At 39.8% G+C, this 14,284-nt stretch overlaps 2 protein-coding genes across 3 annotated transcripts; one reads left to right on the top strand and one right to left on the bottom strand.

Moving 5' to 3' along the window:
- Nucleotides 1-1,222: 1,222 nt before the first annotated feature.
- On the top strand, nucleotides 1,223-6,101 carry zgc:66455 (CUB and EGF_CA domain-containing protein). 2 transcript variants are annotated; one of them, XM_017458114.3, is made up of 6 exons: nucleotides 1,223-1,393; nucleotides 1,486-1,516; nucleotides 2,346-2,741; nucleotides 3,670-4,392; nucleotides 4,910-4,969; nucleotides 5,304-6,101. In XM_017458114.3, the coding sequence occupies exons 1-6, from the start codon at nucleotides 1,316-1,318 to the stop codon at nucleotides 5,651-5,653; spliced, it is 1,638 nt and encodes a 545-aa protein (XP_017313603.1). In that variant the 5' UTR covers nucleotides 1,223-1,315; the 3' UTR covers nucleotides 5,654-6,101. The 2 variants fall into 2 exon arrangements, with proteins under 2 accessions (XP_017313603.1, XP_017313604.1); XM_017458115.3 differs by lacking the exon at nucleotides 4,910-4,969.
- Nucleotides 6,102-9,013: 2,912 nt separating this feature from the next.
- On the bottom strand, nucleotides 9,014-13,181 carry LOC108258544 (uncharacterized protein C6orf132 homolog). The gene is made up of 5 exons (XM_017457244.3): nucleotides 12,963-13,181; nucleotides 11,135-11,803; nucleotides 10,929-10,989; nucleotides 10,720-10,779; nucleotides 9,014-10,316 (listed from the first exon to the last, which is right to left on the bottom strand). The coding sequence occupies exons 1-5, from the start codon at nucleotides 13,117-13,119 to the stop codon at nucleotides 10,244-10,246; spliced, it is 1,020 nt and encodes a 339-aa protein (XP_017312733.2). The 5' UTR covers nucleotides 13,120-13,181; the 3' UTR covers nucleotides 9,014-10,243.
- Nucleotides 13,182-14,284: the final 1,103 nt, after the last annotated feature.

Below are 14,284 nucleotides of genomic sequence, written 5' to 3'. Positions count from 1 at the left end.
GTGTTAATATAGCTTTAAAAAATAAAAAATAAAATAGTCACTTGGGGAATATAAGTAAGAGGGATATTTCTACCATGTGAATATTTAATAAGGAAAAAGATTAAATACTTGATTATAGGAAGAAGGAAAAAAAAAAATCAACGACAGGGTTTGGGTTTCTCCGGGTTCTCCGGTTTCCTCCCAACTCCCAAAAACGCGGGTCGGTATTTACAGGTTGAATTCGGGGAAGCAAACTCTTCCTCCGTCGTACGAGGCGTTGTGGGTAATATTAGCTGGAAAAGTGTCCACGGATCCACACTTCGAAAATCTACCAGGAATAGTAGACCATCCGGGATTTCATTTCATTTCAACATCCTACCACTCGGGACACGCTAACTCTAATCTCCGATACTATTTAGGACGGATAGTCGGCGAATTGGGACGCAGCACTGCTTTTCCCCAAAAGTGTGCACCAGTGTGCAAAAGCCCCCCTCCTGCCAATGTGTAAAAGGAGGTGGAAAAGTTTAATTCACTTAACTCCTCCCATATCATCCCACTATAAACATTACAGAAAAGCAAAATAATGTACACCGTGCGTGTCTTAAACACATGGAAACGAATTTTAATCACATAAAACGCTTTGTAATAAATCCAGATTTTCTTCAGTCCTTTCAACATGTGAAGTCTAATACAATAATTTCTTCACTCGGCTAGTGCAAAACTTCTGAAAGGTTCTCTAGGCTAGAACTTTCCAAGGATCCACCAGTACCCCCTTTTTTTTTTAAAGGAATAAAACGCCGACTCTGACACTGGAGACTCCTTCCATCAACGATAAATAAATGTTTCCTTTCTATAACTTAGATTATAAACATAACATTTGTTACATTTTATTAGTCCCTGTATGAGTCGTTACTACGGAAACGATAAGGTATGAAAAGCGACGGATTAATATTGTAAACCTGTGACGTCAATTACAGTCAGAGCTGCAGGTATAGACAATTAATAAACACCTTCTGACCAATCAGATGCTAGAACACGAATGAAAGGATATAGGGTTAGGGTTCGGTTAAAACCCACACAAAAGCAACGAATAATAAGAAATGCACTGTTAGAAAACTGGCTGCAAAAGCCTCGACAAATGATCACCGTAATGTTCTCTGGCGGCGCCCCCTGCTGGTAGCAGCGCAGGATTTGCGCATGCGCAGTACACTAATTACCGATATATGGCAGGTGAGTTCAAGCGAGCGGCCTTTGCGCGAAAGTAATCTGACATCCACGTGCACATTGTATCTGCCTTGCTTATCAGTACAGTTAATATCATAAAGATAAGTTCGAGATGCATCGACGCTATCTGTTGTGTAAACTTTGCGCCCTGTTATTGATCCACGTCGAGGCCGTGGCCAAATGCCAAATGGTAAATTCTTCTAGGTGGAGTTTATTGTAGTGGGATTAATACATGGATTTACTTGAATTCACTTCTCAAGACTTTCTGTTTTGATTTATTAGGTAAACGAACATGATGCTCCCATGTCTGCAGGTAAAAAAAAAAAAAAAGACTTAATAAGGTTTAAACTTCACACTATTCTGACCCTGTTATATGTTTTTACTTGATGCACTGTGGTTGAACCATGTTTTGTTAAAGTAGGCTGAAGGTAAGCTTTAACAGACAGAGCCTGGTTTTGGTTTTATTTTGAAACTGAAAGTTTAAGACGAACAAAAAAAACAGGCAAAATTCAAAATCCTAACTCGTTTATTAATTTCTTACCACTGACCCAATTAATGGTTTCATAGGGTTCTTATTATTAGTGCTAGAAGTCTTTGTTTTGAAATGGAACATTTTGACCAGTTTAAGGGAATAGTCATTTAAAATGGACAAGAATGCTTATACCACTGTTTTGCTATTTATGTGCTAATAGTTAAAGGACGTTACAACTGACCGAATCCACGGCTGTTATGAGAGATTTGAGCCATTTAAAAAGGCAAGAGATGGGCAACCATTGGAAGAACACCGCTATTAAAGAGAATGTTCGTATTCGTAAAGGGAGCTGCAAACTTTTTGAACTAGTATCATATAGACTTTTTGTGACCCTTTTACCCATGATTCTTACTTCAGATAACGAAGGAACGTCTGTCAAAACGTAGAACACTAAATATCTTGATTATAAATTGAATGAGTTTTTTTTATTTTGTGCTCTTCAAGGGTATACAAACATCTGCACTTGACTGTATCTACATACAGAGATAACCACCATCCTAGTCTGTTTAAAAAAAAGAAAAAGATTGGAAGAAAGTGGTACCAGTGTGTCTCTTGCATATTTCTATTGTGTATATATCTCCTCTATGTTCCCCTGACATCCATGTGAAAGGATCGCGCCAGCAAAATGCCTTCTACGCCTTGCGAAGCTGCCACCAGATCCTTCACGGCGACAGGGGCGAATTCTTCTCACCCGACTACCTGTGTTCGAACCCCGCGCTCTGGTGCAACTGGACAATCCAAGTGCAGCCTGGGAAACGTGTGCAGGTCTACCTAGAGGACCTGACGCCAGAGCACGTGTGCCATCTGAAGACCGATCAGATCCACCTGGATGAGTCTCCGGTGTCAGCCGGAGAGAGACGCATCCTGGAGCGCTGCTGGAGGAGCAGTATGTACACGTCCGTCTCAAACACGGTGCATGTGGTGCAGCTCATCCGCCCAAACCTGAACCCACCACACCGAGGGTTTTACGGGGCGTACCAGGCCTTCGGCCTGCCGGAAACTCCAGGTAAGGATGAGGTCTTGGGTTATTGTTTCTTATAACTTTCATGCTGTTGGATTTTTGGACAGTGAGGTGCATTTTTGGAAGTGACCCTTCATACCTGGGCCATGGTAGAATATTTCACAGATTTTTATTTTTTTTTCACCATTCTGGATCAGTCTTAAGTCATCAAAATCTCACACGACCCAAAGATTTTCCCAGAATAAAACAGGACATGATTTTATACTGATGCATCAGATCTCGACCAATGATCCCAGCTCTGTGATCTTGCAAAACGTCTCGCCTCATAAAGAAACATGACCGGACCATCATTAGATTTTAGAGGGAAGTTTTAAAGCTGCAGTACATGCATTTTTTTTTTAAATATTTTTTTTAGGTAAATTATACTAAACGGAAGATCCACCTCATGTATACACGAGGAACGATGCAGTTTTACACTATAAGAAAACACCGAGGACATCAGTTGAGCTCGACACACTTAAGTTAGTGGTCATTTATGCATGGGGCTGGCCACGATTGGACTGTGAGGTCTGAGGGGTTAAGATTAGATAATCTGGGAAGATAATCAGCCTAAACATTAAAAAAAAACAAAACTAAAAGTCATGAGAAGGAAATCAGCCTCAGAATTGTCCCAATTAATACCGTGGCCCAGACATGGTGTATTAATTTTTTATTTTTATAAGAAACAGGTGATTATCATGACTATTTTAATTGCATAAACCTTGCCATTTTGAGAAGGGATTGATTTGTGGATATTGCTTTGACACTCGTGTAAATCCTTACGGTGGTACTGTCATGGTTGTTCATTTCAGACTGGGGGTAGATACAGTAGGCAAGGTGTTTTTGTTAAGGCTAATTGAAGACTAAAGGAACTGCTGACGGTTGAATCTAATCCAAATCTAACACTTACTTAGACCTTACCTTACTTACTTAGGTCTAAATGAGGACATTTCAGAGGACCAAGGAGTCGAAATGGAAGCCGACGATGCAGTGACAAAGTTCCCTATAAAGACAAGCTTCTCAAATGAACTGGAGGGAAATGGTGAAGATGTTCATGTTGAGCACACGGGAGTCAGCCACAGCATCAACCCTCAGCTGAATGAGATTCCTACAGTCACTACAGGATCCTTCAGAGAGATCCGGAAGATCAGAGGTGGAGCCAAGAACCAAGAAGAACCCTTTCCCGGTGCTTTACCACAGGATGACGTCGACGATGAGGAAACTGATGAGTTGGTTTCAGTGCCAACAGAAATACCAAGCTGGATAAGTGTCGAGAAGTACACCCCGATGTTTGATGATGGACCGCACACACTGGCTCCCACTCACACCACACACTCCACCTCTACATCCACTGTTACCACACGGACACAGTCCACCAAAAAGAGAGCACTGAAAAGAAAACAGTCTACCGCGACAGCTGCCGTGAAGAAAAATGAGCTTACACACTTCACCCAAGTGTCCACTCAAACTCCTGACGAGCCAGCTGAGGCCAAGATGGCCGAGCCATCAGCTCCATTGGTTGAAGATGTTGGTGCAGTTTCCATGGAGATGCTGAAGATCGATGGTGCCTTGACTTTGCCGGCTGCTTCTGGAGAGCATGTTGGGGGTCTTGTGGAGAACAGAACAAATGGCACTAAGCGCACTCATGGAATAAAAGGTACTGTACGTCTTTATTAGTAACTTGGTCAATCCAGTGTTTTTTTTTTGTTGTTTTTTTTTTTTAAAGAACAGGGAAAATACTCAAACACGTTTTGTTGTGTGTTTCCATGAATGGGAAAATTCTTGCTCCAACGAGCATTTTCTTCATTTTTATCACTTTAGAAATTTTTGTTTTAAATAAATAAGTAATCTGATCAATTTCTACAAATATAGGAATTGGCAAACAAGGGGAAAGTGTAAGTCCAGAGAGTGTATTTCCAATGTTTAGAACCATTTCTGTTGGCAAGATACGTTGCAAAGTTTGGACGATGGGATGGAAAGTGGGATTAAGGAGTGGATAATGGACGAGATGATAAAGTATTGCAGATCGGACAAATCAGAAATACTTGTTTCCCATGCAAAGGCAAAGACAGAGACAAAGATGGCCGAATGTTTTAGACTAGTGTTTGTGTTGTTCACAAATTCACAGACGTTCATATTCAACCTTTATTTAGACGTTCTGTTTTCCTACACAGTGAAGTCTCTTCCAGCCCAAAACTTCATACTTGCAACGGAACCTCCACCTTTTCCCGGGGGTGAGCGATTACATCAAAGCACCTTTTGTGAGACTATTTATTTTAGAGCATGTGCAGATTCAGTGATTCCTTTGACATGTGAAATAGTCATCCAGAGACGCCTGGATACGCACTCAGAAATAAAGGTGCCAAACCATTTCTCGCCATTGGGGTGCTATGGTCCGTGGTACACGTTTTGTATCTCTATTGTGTATCTTTAACCTTTATCTTTAATTCATCTTTAAAGTATTTTAAAATCTATACCATATTCACATGTCCACTTGATTTGTTCAGACATTCTAAATTATAATTAAAAATATATTTATGTAATGTAAGTCTCTTTCTCTGTGTCTAGACTGCAGCAAGCTTTTGGCCCCCACGCTCCTTTATACCGTGTGTTTCCTGCTCTGCTTCTTTATCGCACTGCTGATGGTGGCGTTGGGTGTGATGTATCGTCGTTACCACCATGGGACATTCCTACCTCGCTGCCAGCACAGCAGCAGCAGCAGCTTCACGGACAACGACATCAACAATAATCCTAACTCGGGAAGTGGTAATGGTGGAAGTACCTCCAGATCCCTGCCTCCTCCACCACCCCTCCACCTGGCTGGTGGAGCCCGTGACCTTCCCCTGCTCCGGTTCAGCCCTCTGTCTCCCCCTGATGGATTTGAGGGCAAACCACAGAAAGAGAACGATACACTTTGAGCTTTGCTGCAATCGCATTGAACTGCACTGAAATGATTTGGCAGCTGCACGTTTGAAGTATCACAATGATGTTTTTTTTAAAAAAAAAAAATTTTCCTTTGTTCCGTTTTTTTTTTAGTTCTGCCCCTCCATTGTGTATTATAAAACTCTAATGTTATAGATATTATATCAGGAGTGTGCTTTGTTATGGAAGTTTCATTTCTATTTGATACAGTACTTGCCTAATTTTATTCCTTTATTCATATAAGTTTCTTCATTATTTTTTTTTAATGTATTTGAATTACTTACAGAAAGTACTGGAACTGCTTCCGTTTTCCTGTGTGTACTCGTGCAGTCTGCGCCAGCTTCCTTAAAGTAGTAATATCAGGTGTAGTTTCTTATGTTTCTGAGCCACCTGATGCTGCCCAGGTAAATTGCAGTTGGAATAAAAAAAAAATATGCCATTCTCTTTCCCTTGCCAATCTCACTCCTGTTGAAGCTACAGATACCATGTAAGTTCTCCTTTAAGATAAGCAGCTCTGTTGTAGCTCCAGACGGAGCTCCTCCTTAAGTTTAAAGTGAAGGAGACGTGAGGATCCACTGTGTGGCAGTATTGCAAATCAGGTTTTCGATGATCTCTTTGAAATAATGATTTCTACATGTTTAAAAACACAAAACAGGCATGAACTTTACAGATAACTCCTTTTAAAAAGCCTAGAAGTGTTACATCAGTCTGCTCCACAGCACAGTGCAATGTAGTGATCAGATCATGGCCTCATCCCAGTCACAATAAAATGGGGTACTGTAGACAAGTTTTGGTATGCCTAGGGTTTAAATCTGGCCCGTGAGACCGATATGATCCGTATCCTATAGACCAAACCTGACAGCTGGAGGCTGGTGTGTACAATTACTCCAAATGCCGAGAGAACTTTTGTGCTCCCTGGGCACAAAAAATGCCACAGATTTATTTCGTTTAAAAATTAGGCTCATTATTCAAATGTGTATAATAATATTCTTGCTATTTATTGGTGCTTTTTTTTCTCTTGAACTTTCCACCGCCATGAACACATTAGGTCAAAGTTGACTTTATTTATAGCTACTTGTTTTCCCAGGTGTTAAGGTTTGCATTAAACTCATTTAATTTAAGAGACCAGTTAAACAGGCTAATAACGACAACAAGAAGAAAGGGTTGTGAGTTCACACACAATCACAATATTGTTCCAGGTCTGGGGAAACACTGCTCTTACACCAGCACAAGATGGCGCCAAAACAGCACAGTGCTCATGAAGACAAACAGTAACGGCTTCGGATACATATTTGAGCCAATCAAAATGTAATCTACGCTTAATAATGCGCCAGAATAAGAGAAAGTGGATCCTGAGGTAACAGAGTGGATCCTGAGCATCTTTGACTATTATCACCTTCTTATTTGAATACTTTCACCTGGATTATTATGAACTGCCAATTAAACCCGTGTTAAAACCTTTGTGTATCGCTAGGCGACTGAAGCTTTCTGAGGTAAACCATTAAGTTAGCTAGCTGACTGATTAGCTCTCCGCATCATCTTATTTTTCAGTATAAGCAGGCCTATTAAAGTTTTGTATGATCGCATTATAAGATGCTTCTCTTACATCCAGATAAAGTTAACGATAACCTGTGAAGGTAATGAATTAGCATGACCTAGCTAAACATTTCACTTAAGTTAACCAGTTAGCTAGCTAACATATCGTGTTAGTAATAGTTTCGGTTGGGTCACCTCACCACAGCCGACTTGGTGTATTAATTGTACTATTCAAGGAAAGAAGAATGCGTTTTCTCTTTTCGTTGTTTTAATTGTAATTAAAAAAAAAAAAAAAAACCAGAGCAGTGCTCCCTGGTTTTGAAGTTTATACTATTTGTACGACTTATCGTTGGGTCAAACCGTGAAAACCGCAGCCATTCAAATTGTAGCCTATATACATCGTTGGAAATAAAATCAAATGTAACACTGCAGTGAATATTCTTAAACATCATGATTAACGTAAGGTGTCGGGTACACCTTGAGATATACTCTTCCTAACTATTATAAAATCATAATGTCTGTCTAAACTCTCCCCGTTAATTAGTGTCAGAAATTGTGACATCCCGTACAAGTTCCAGTGGTTTTATTGTCATTTCAGCCATATACAGCTGGTGCAGTACACCGTGAAACGAAACAGCGTTCCTCCAGGTCCACGGTGCTACATAAAACAACACGCTAACCACATGACTGAACAACACAGAACTTAATAAGATCTACATAAAGTGCACGTGCAGACGTGTGCTAGAAGCACAGGACAGTACAGTACTGCTAAAACAGGACAGTAGGCACAGTGAGTGACAGTGTAGCGCCGACTAGTACACGGTTTTAGTTTGGAAGTGTCTGATATAACCGGTAGTGCAAAAGACAGGTGCCAAAGAGTAAACAATATAATTTAAAAATGGTATAAATGTGAACACAACATGCTATGACTTAGTCTTGAGCGGATTAGCTTATACCAAATGTGGACATAGCAATTATTGTGGTAGCGATACCTAATACCAATATTGTGGTACCTTACCTAAAAAGTAATGTTCAGGGTCAGCGAGATCTTTTAAGTTTTATCATGTCCTTTTTCGGGAATGTTACGCTTTAAACAGTCTTATTCCCAAACTTCGAGTTTCCTACCAGACCCCACGTTCAGGCGTGATGTGTATCACCCGAGAGTACTTGTGCAACTCCTACTGTACTCATCCGACATGGCGGATCGCAAGCATTTTGACAATCTGTGTTGTTCGTGTCCGGGTAAGTTACACTATGCTACACGTGCATCGTTTCGTGTAGTAAATATTACAAATTCATTATCATAAAAACCTAAAATATCTGATATGGTCTTACCTTTAACTTCCTAAAGATGCACACTATACCAAAGAAAAACTTCTGGACTTCTGAAACCTTCCTTTTGACTGAGACGGAAGTAGACTAAAGAGTTATATTGAAATATTCAAATTAACAGATCTTGAGATTGGGCCAAACTCTTGATTATTTTAAAACTTTTGTTAATGTTGTTTATTGACTTGTCAAATGTTTTCCTCTATATATATACACTTTTATTGATAAATCCATTGTTATTTTCATTGGAATTTTACCCTCATGTCAGAGTTTGGTTGAAGTTTTCATGGCGTGACCCATATATATATAAATCTATAATATATATAAACGACTCAAGTATTTCAATATGACCTGTTTTCTCTCAGTTTAGTCATTTTAATGGACATAACTTTGTTTTCTAAAGTGCTGGAGACAAGAACAATGACCGTGGAGGAAACAGAAACAAAAAGAAAATCCAGTTATAGAAATGGAACCAATTCACACCAAAAAAGTTCAATTCAAGTCAATTCAATTTTATTTGTATAACGCTTTTTACAATAGACATTGTCTCAAAGCAGCTTTACAGAAATATCAACACGGTATACAGATATTAAAGGTGTGAATTTATCCCAACTGAGCAAGCCACTGAGTGGCGACGGTGGCAAGGAAAAACTCCCTAAGATGTTTTAAGAGGAAGAAACCTTGAGAGGAACCCGACTCAGAAGGGAACCCGTCCTCATCTGGAGTGTCTGGAAAAGTGTTTCTGAAGCCTTTTTTACTCGTCGGTATCAAACAGTCCATGTACTGAGCTTCTATAATTTAAGTAAAGCTTAAAACCCACAATGTTTTTTTTTTTGTCTATTCTTTGATACTGACCTCACTAGAAAACATATTCTTTTAAAAAAATATTCTTTATTACTCCAAATGAAACTCACAGTGTTGTTCTCCATTAACGTGATTGGAAACCTTAAAGTGTGCCGATATTTCCAAACACTTAAAGTGCCCCTGCACTCAGAAACCTGGTTTTTAAATGGTTAGCTCGTTTGAAAAGTCTAGTTAAGACTATATAGATTGGTGTTTGGGTCAGATTTGTTAGGATGAATGGCATGTATACCAGTCCTCCGAACGGTGCTCACTGAACTGTCCGATGTTATTAAACTTAATCGGCTGTTGTATCATGCTAATAAGTTCCGCTGTGGTAAATTGTTAAATTAAACAGTCTGAGAATGAAATACAAGGCAAGAGGAACATTTACTTGGATATCTACTCAGCAAAATTTATTATCCTGTTTAGGCAATGTGAAAGACATCCTTTTCCCAGTGAAATGAAATGATATAATAAAATATATTAAACCTACTAATCTAAATATATTCATCTCTGCTATCATAGCAGGATAATTAAACCTTTCTCTTTTTTTTTTTTTTTTACCTTTCCAAAGCATGCATTAAAACAATCAGCTGTTTGAAAATAAAAAATAGTATTTGATTTCTGAGTACGTCTACCTCTCTACCATCGACATTCTTACATCAGTGCTCACAGTAAAAGGCTTGACTTGATAATATTGCACCTGAACAATTCTCCAACAAGTAACTCAAGCAAACCAGACCAACGTACAGTCATTTAAAAGCCTTACTACAGTCATACGATTTAGATTCGTTCAGAGAAGATAAGAGAAGCCCAGAATAGCCCCATCTCTGGCAAGGAAGACAGCTGAGGGTCTGATCAGGTGTAGCGTGTTGCGATTATGGAGCAATACAGTTAGCGAGGTACTGAGAGTAGTCCTGGTTGGCACAAGTGTTCATGAGAGTGTCTTTCCTGCAACAGGGAAAAAAAATAAATAATGCCCGGTCAGTGTCTCATCATCGAGCTAGCAGTACGACAGTACACTGTAATAACAAGAAACCTGAAATCGCTCTGCCTTTGCAGTTTTGCTGTATCACATTATAGAATTAGACATTATTAGATAACGCTGTCTGTGCTGTAAAATCAGTTCGGATCTGAAAGTCTGATAAATACGAGGTGTTATACCACAGCACTGTTGACTTGTCAAATCTGACTGGTCAGAAGGTGGTGAGTAATCTTTCACAATTTAAAAAATAGCCAGGCTTTGCGTTGTTTCTATAGTAACCAAGCCACAATTTTACTACGGAATACCCTGGCGTATATACTTAACCGTACCTGTAGTGCTTGACACGTGATTTTTATTTTCTCTACTTACATGATCCTGATGAGCTTGTTAGCCTCTTCCTGTCTGCCAGGAATTCCCTTCCTTGTGGGCCTTAGGGGAGGGGGAAAAAACCTTATTACTAACTATACATGAGATATAGAAAAGTAAACGCACCAAGAATATAAAGACGTGACGGTAATTGTAGGTGAGTAGTTATGCTAAAATGTAACCGCTAGTGTTTTTGACCACCGATTACTCACTTGCTGTTAATGATGGTCAAGACACAGTTGATGTCATCAGCCAGGTCATCATCGGTCAGCTCTTTAAAAAGAGATTAAATCGAGAATTAGTTGTGTTGGGTTTTATTGGCAGAAATGACTCAACTTAGGATGTAGTGGGAAAAAAAACAAAAAAAAACCATTGGGTTTATATATGAAACGGTATATGTTTTTTGATTAGTACTCACTACTGCAGTCCATGTTGCAGATGTTCACGGAGAGGTCTTTGGACGAGTTACAGGCGACACGATCAGCCAACTGGAACACTCCGTATAGGGTCCACAGTCCGTTGACGCCTATTTTTTGACTGTGATTCATGTATGTGGAATTGAAATTGGGAGGAAGTGGTGGGTACGCATCATTCATTTCATTCTCAGTTTTCAAAGAGTTGGGTGGAGGGGCGATTGGATTCTCGGTCTCGTTGAACATGGGCTCATGAGTTGTACTAGGAAGCTTTGGCAATGGAGTTCTGGGTTGGGCTTTAGGCATCTGTGTGGTGTTAGGCGGGGGGTTAGTGGCGGATTTAGGAGGGGGGCTAGTGGTGAGTTTAGGAGGGCGGTTGGTGGAGGATATAGGAGGTGGGCTAGTGGCAGATTTTCGAGGGGGGTTAGTGGCGGATTTAGGAGGTGGGTTGGTGGTGGATATAGGAGGTGGGCTAGTGGAGGATTTCGGAGGGGGGTTAGTGGCGGATTTAGGAGGTGGGCTGGTGGCGGATTTAGGAGGGGGGTTAGTGGTCTTAGGGGGACGGCTAGAAATGGGGGCAGCTCTGGTCTTGCGCTTTCCAACGAGATCCAGTGGATTGACTTGGTTGACGGTGCTGGTGTCAAAACCAGAAGTCTCCTCGGCATGGCACACGACTGTTCAACAGAAAGAAAAGGGAAAATATTAAGGTCTATGGGGTGTTTTTCAAGACATCGCTCATCTCACCGTAAAACGCTGTGTTCCATACTGTTCAAGAACTTGTGCCTTTATTACCTTGGGGAAAAAGCCAATAACTACACTCTGGGCCAGGACAAAGAAATGGGCCAAGCAAAAAAAAAAAAAAAAAAAGGTGGTTGAAATTTTGGGTTTTGAATAAAAGGTTAACAAACCAATAAAGGTTGAGCAGAAGTTATTTAAGGAATTTAATGCTTTCTTCAGGTGGTAGAGCAGATGTTAGGAAGCTGTTTTAGGTGTATTAATGTGAAGCGGCTCCCAAGTTTAAATGATCTGCAGCACTTTTGTGGCAAAAGTGTTTACCAAGAAAATGTATCCTGTACAAAGAGATTTATTTATTTATTTATTTATTTTGGTTTATCATTGTCAGGGGTGGAATATACGTGAGTAATTGTTCTTTGTTAGTGTACTTGAGTACTATTTTGGAAAGATTTTTCGCTCAGGTTTTAGTGATTACTTGTCATAGTACTCAAGCCAGTTTACCAGAGAAGTAACATACATTTTCCTTGCTAATTTTTAGTACTTATTAAAAAAAAAAAAAAATCTCAAAAGCCATGAAATTTTTATTCTTCTTTTTTTCTTTCTCTTGGTTTAATTTCCTAGCTCTTTTTTTTTTTGTTGTTGTTCTTGTTAATGGCACATTAGCATTTATTCCCACAGGATTATTAACCATTAGCGAACCAGAGAAGCAAATTGTAGGTTTGCCAACAAACAAAAACATATGAAATCTTTTTCTAAAAATATTTTTTATTTTTTGTTCATTTTGTTTTACAACCAAGTGCGATAGTTTGCATACTTGTAGGTCAGAATGAAGACGACAAAGCAGTGAGAAGGAACTCAAGAAGACCTTTTAGTGTGTTAGGTTTTTTTGCTTTAAATAATAATTTAAAAAGATTTTACAATAAGCAGTACATTTCCCTTTTCTCCAATTAAAAAAAACAAAAGCAAAAGTTTGTACTGGTATCTCTTTAATTGTATATCGTAAGCTTTTCAGTAGTAGTTATAATAGTAGTGTGTATGTGTGTGTGTGTGTATATATATATATATATATATATATATATATATTGGTCTTGAACTCACTCTTTGCCACTAGGTTTTGACGGTCCGTCACATCTGCAGGTACAATCGACATTAGTTGATTCACCAGCTCGCACTTGGACATCAGAGAACCATCACTCGCAATGGGGGTCAGTAACAGCAAAACTGCCAAAATCTCCAATTCGATACGGATCCCCATGTTGCAGCCTGTGTAGGTGTGTGTGTGTGTGTGTGTGTGTGTAAAACCTGGCAGGTGGTTTGTGCTGCCTGCTATTTATTGTGTCCCAAGCCACTGGGCTTAACAAAGGCTCCCATGTCACGTGAAATGCAAAAAGGTGTACAATGATGATCTCATGCTAATTTGCACAAGCAGACTCACCCTCCAAAAAAATAGGGAAGGAAAGAAAAACAAAGCGATTCCTGTGATTTTGAATGTCATTCTCTATGACTTAATTCTGCACTCAAAGGGTTCTTCTTTGAATCTCTTTGAATGTTTTTTAAATCACGAATCAAAAAGAAAGGAGTCGTTTTCGCTTTCGGAATGAAAACAGATGAATTTTGTTGTTGTTGATGAAGGCTCAAACCCAACATGCTACAGTGATGAACTTGTTACATTAGCTACTAATTTTTGGTCTAGTCACAATTAAATGCAATCGAGTTTTTACAATTACATTTTACAGTATCTCACAAAAGTGAGTACACCCCTCAGATTGTTGTAAATATTTGATGATATCTTTTCATGTGACGACACTGAAGAAATGACACTGTGCTACAATGTAAAGTAGTGAGTGTACAGCTTGTGTAACAGTGTAAATTCGCCGTCCACTCAAAATAACTCAACACACAGCCATTAATGTCTAAACCGCTGGCAACAAAAGTGAGTACACCCCTAAGTGAATAATGTACAAATTGGGCCCAATTAGCCATTTTCCCTCCCGCTGTCATGTGACTTGTTAGTGTTACGAGGTCTCAGGTGTGAATGGGGAGCAGGTGTGTTAAATTTTGGTGTCATCGCTCTCACACTCCCTCATACTGGTCACTGGAAGTTCAACATGGCACCTCATGGTAAAGAACTCTCTGAGGATCTGAAAAAAAGAATTCTTGCTCTACATAAAGATGGCCTAGGCTGTAAGAAGATTGCCAAGACCCTGACACTGAGCTGCAGCACGGTGGCCAAGACCATACAGCGGTTTAACAGGACAGGTTCCACTCAGAACAGGCCTCGCCATGGTCCACCAAAGAAGTTGAGTGCACGTGCTCAGCGTCATATCCAGAGGTTGTGTTTGGGGAAATAGACGTATGAGTGCTGCCAGCATTGCTGCAGAGGTTGAAGGGGTGATGGGTCAGCCTGTCAGTGCTCAGAT

Source organism: Ictalurus punctatus, chromosome 26, assembly GCF_001660625.3.
Source record: "Ictalurus punctatus breed USDA103 chromosome 26, Coco_2.0, whole genome shotgun sequence".
NCBI lineage: Eukaryota > Metazoa > Chordata > Actinopteri > Siluriformes > Ictaluridae > Ictalurus > Ictalurus punctatus.
Note: the sequence above shows the minus strand (reverse complement) of the source record. Positions and strands in the feature narration are given on the sequence as shown.

Coding starts and splice junctions, on each gene's coding strand:
- zgc:66455 (XM_017458114.3), top strand. CDS start 1,316: ATGCATCGACGCTATCTGTTGTGTAAACTTTGCGCCCTGTTATTGATC. Junction 1,394..1,485: donor CCGTGGCCAAATGCCAAATG/GTAAATTCTTCT, acceptor TTGATTTATTAG/GTAAACGAACATGATGCTCC. Junction 2,742..3,669: donor CGGCCTGCCGGAAACTCCAG/GTAAGGATGAGG, acceptor TTACTTACTTAG/GTCTAAATGAGGACATTTCA.
- LOC108258544 (XM_017457244.3), bottom strand. CDS start 13,119: ATGGGGATCCGTATCGAATTGGAGATTTTGGCAGTTTTGCTGTTACTG. Junction 11,804..12,962: donor TCAAAACCTAGTGGCAAAGA/GTGAGTTCAAGA, acceptor TCTGTTGAACAG/TCGTGTGCCATGCCGAGGAG. Junction 10,317..10,719: donor AACAAGCTCATCAGGATCAT/GTAAGTAGAGAA, acceptor TCCCTGTTGCAG/GAAAGACACTCTCATGAACA.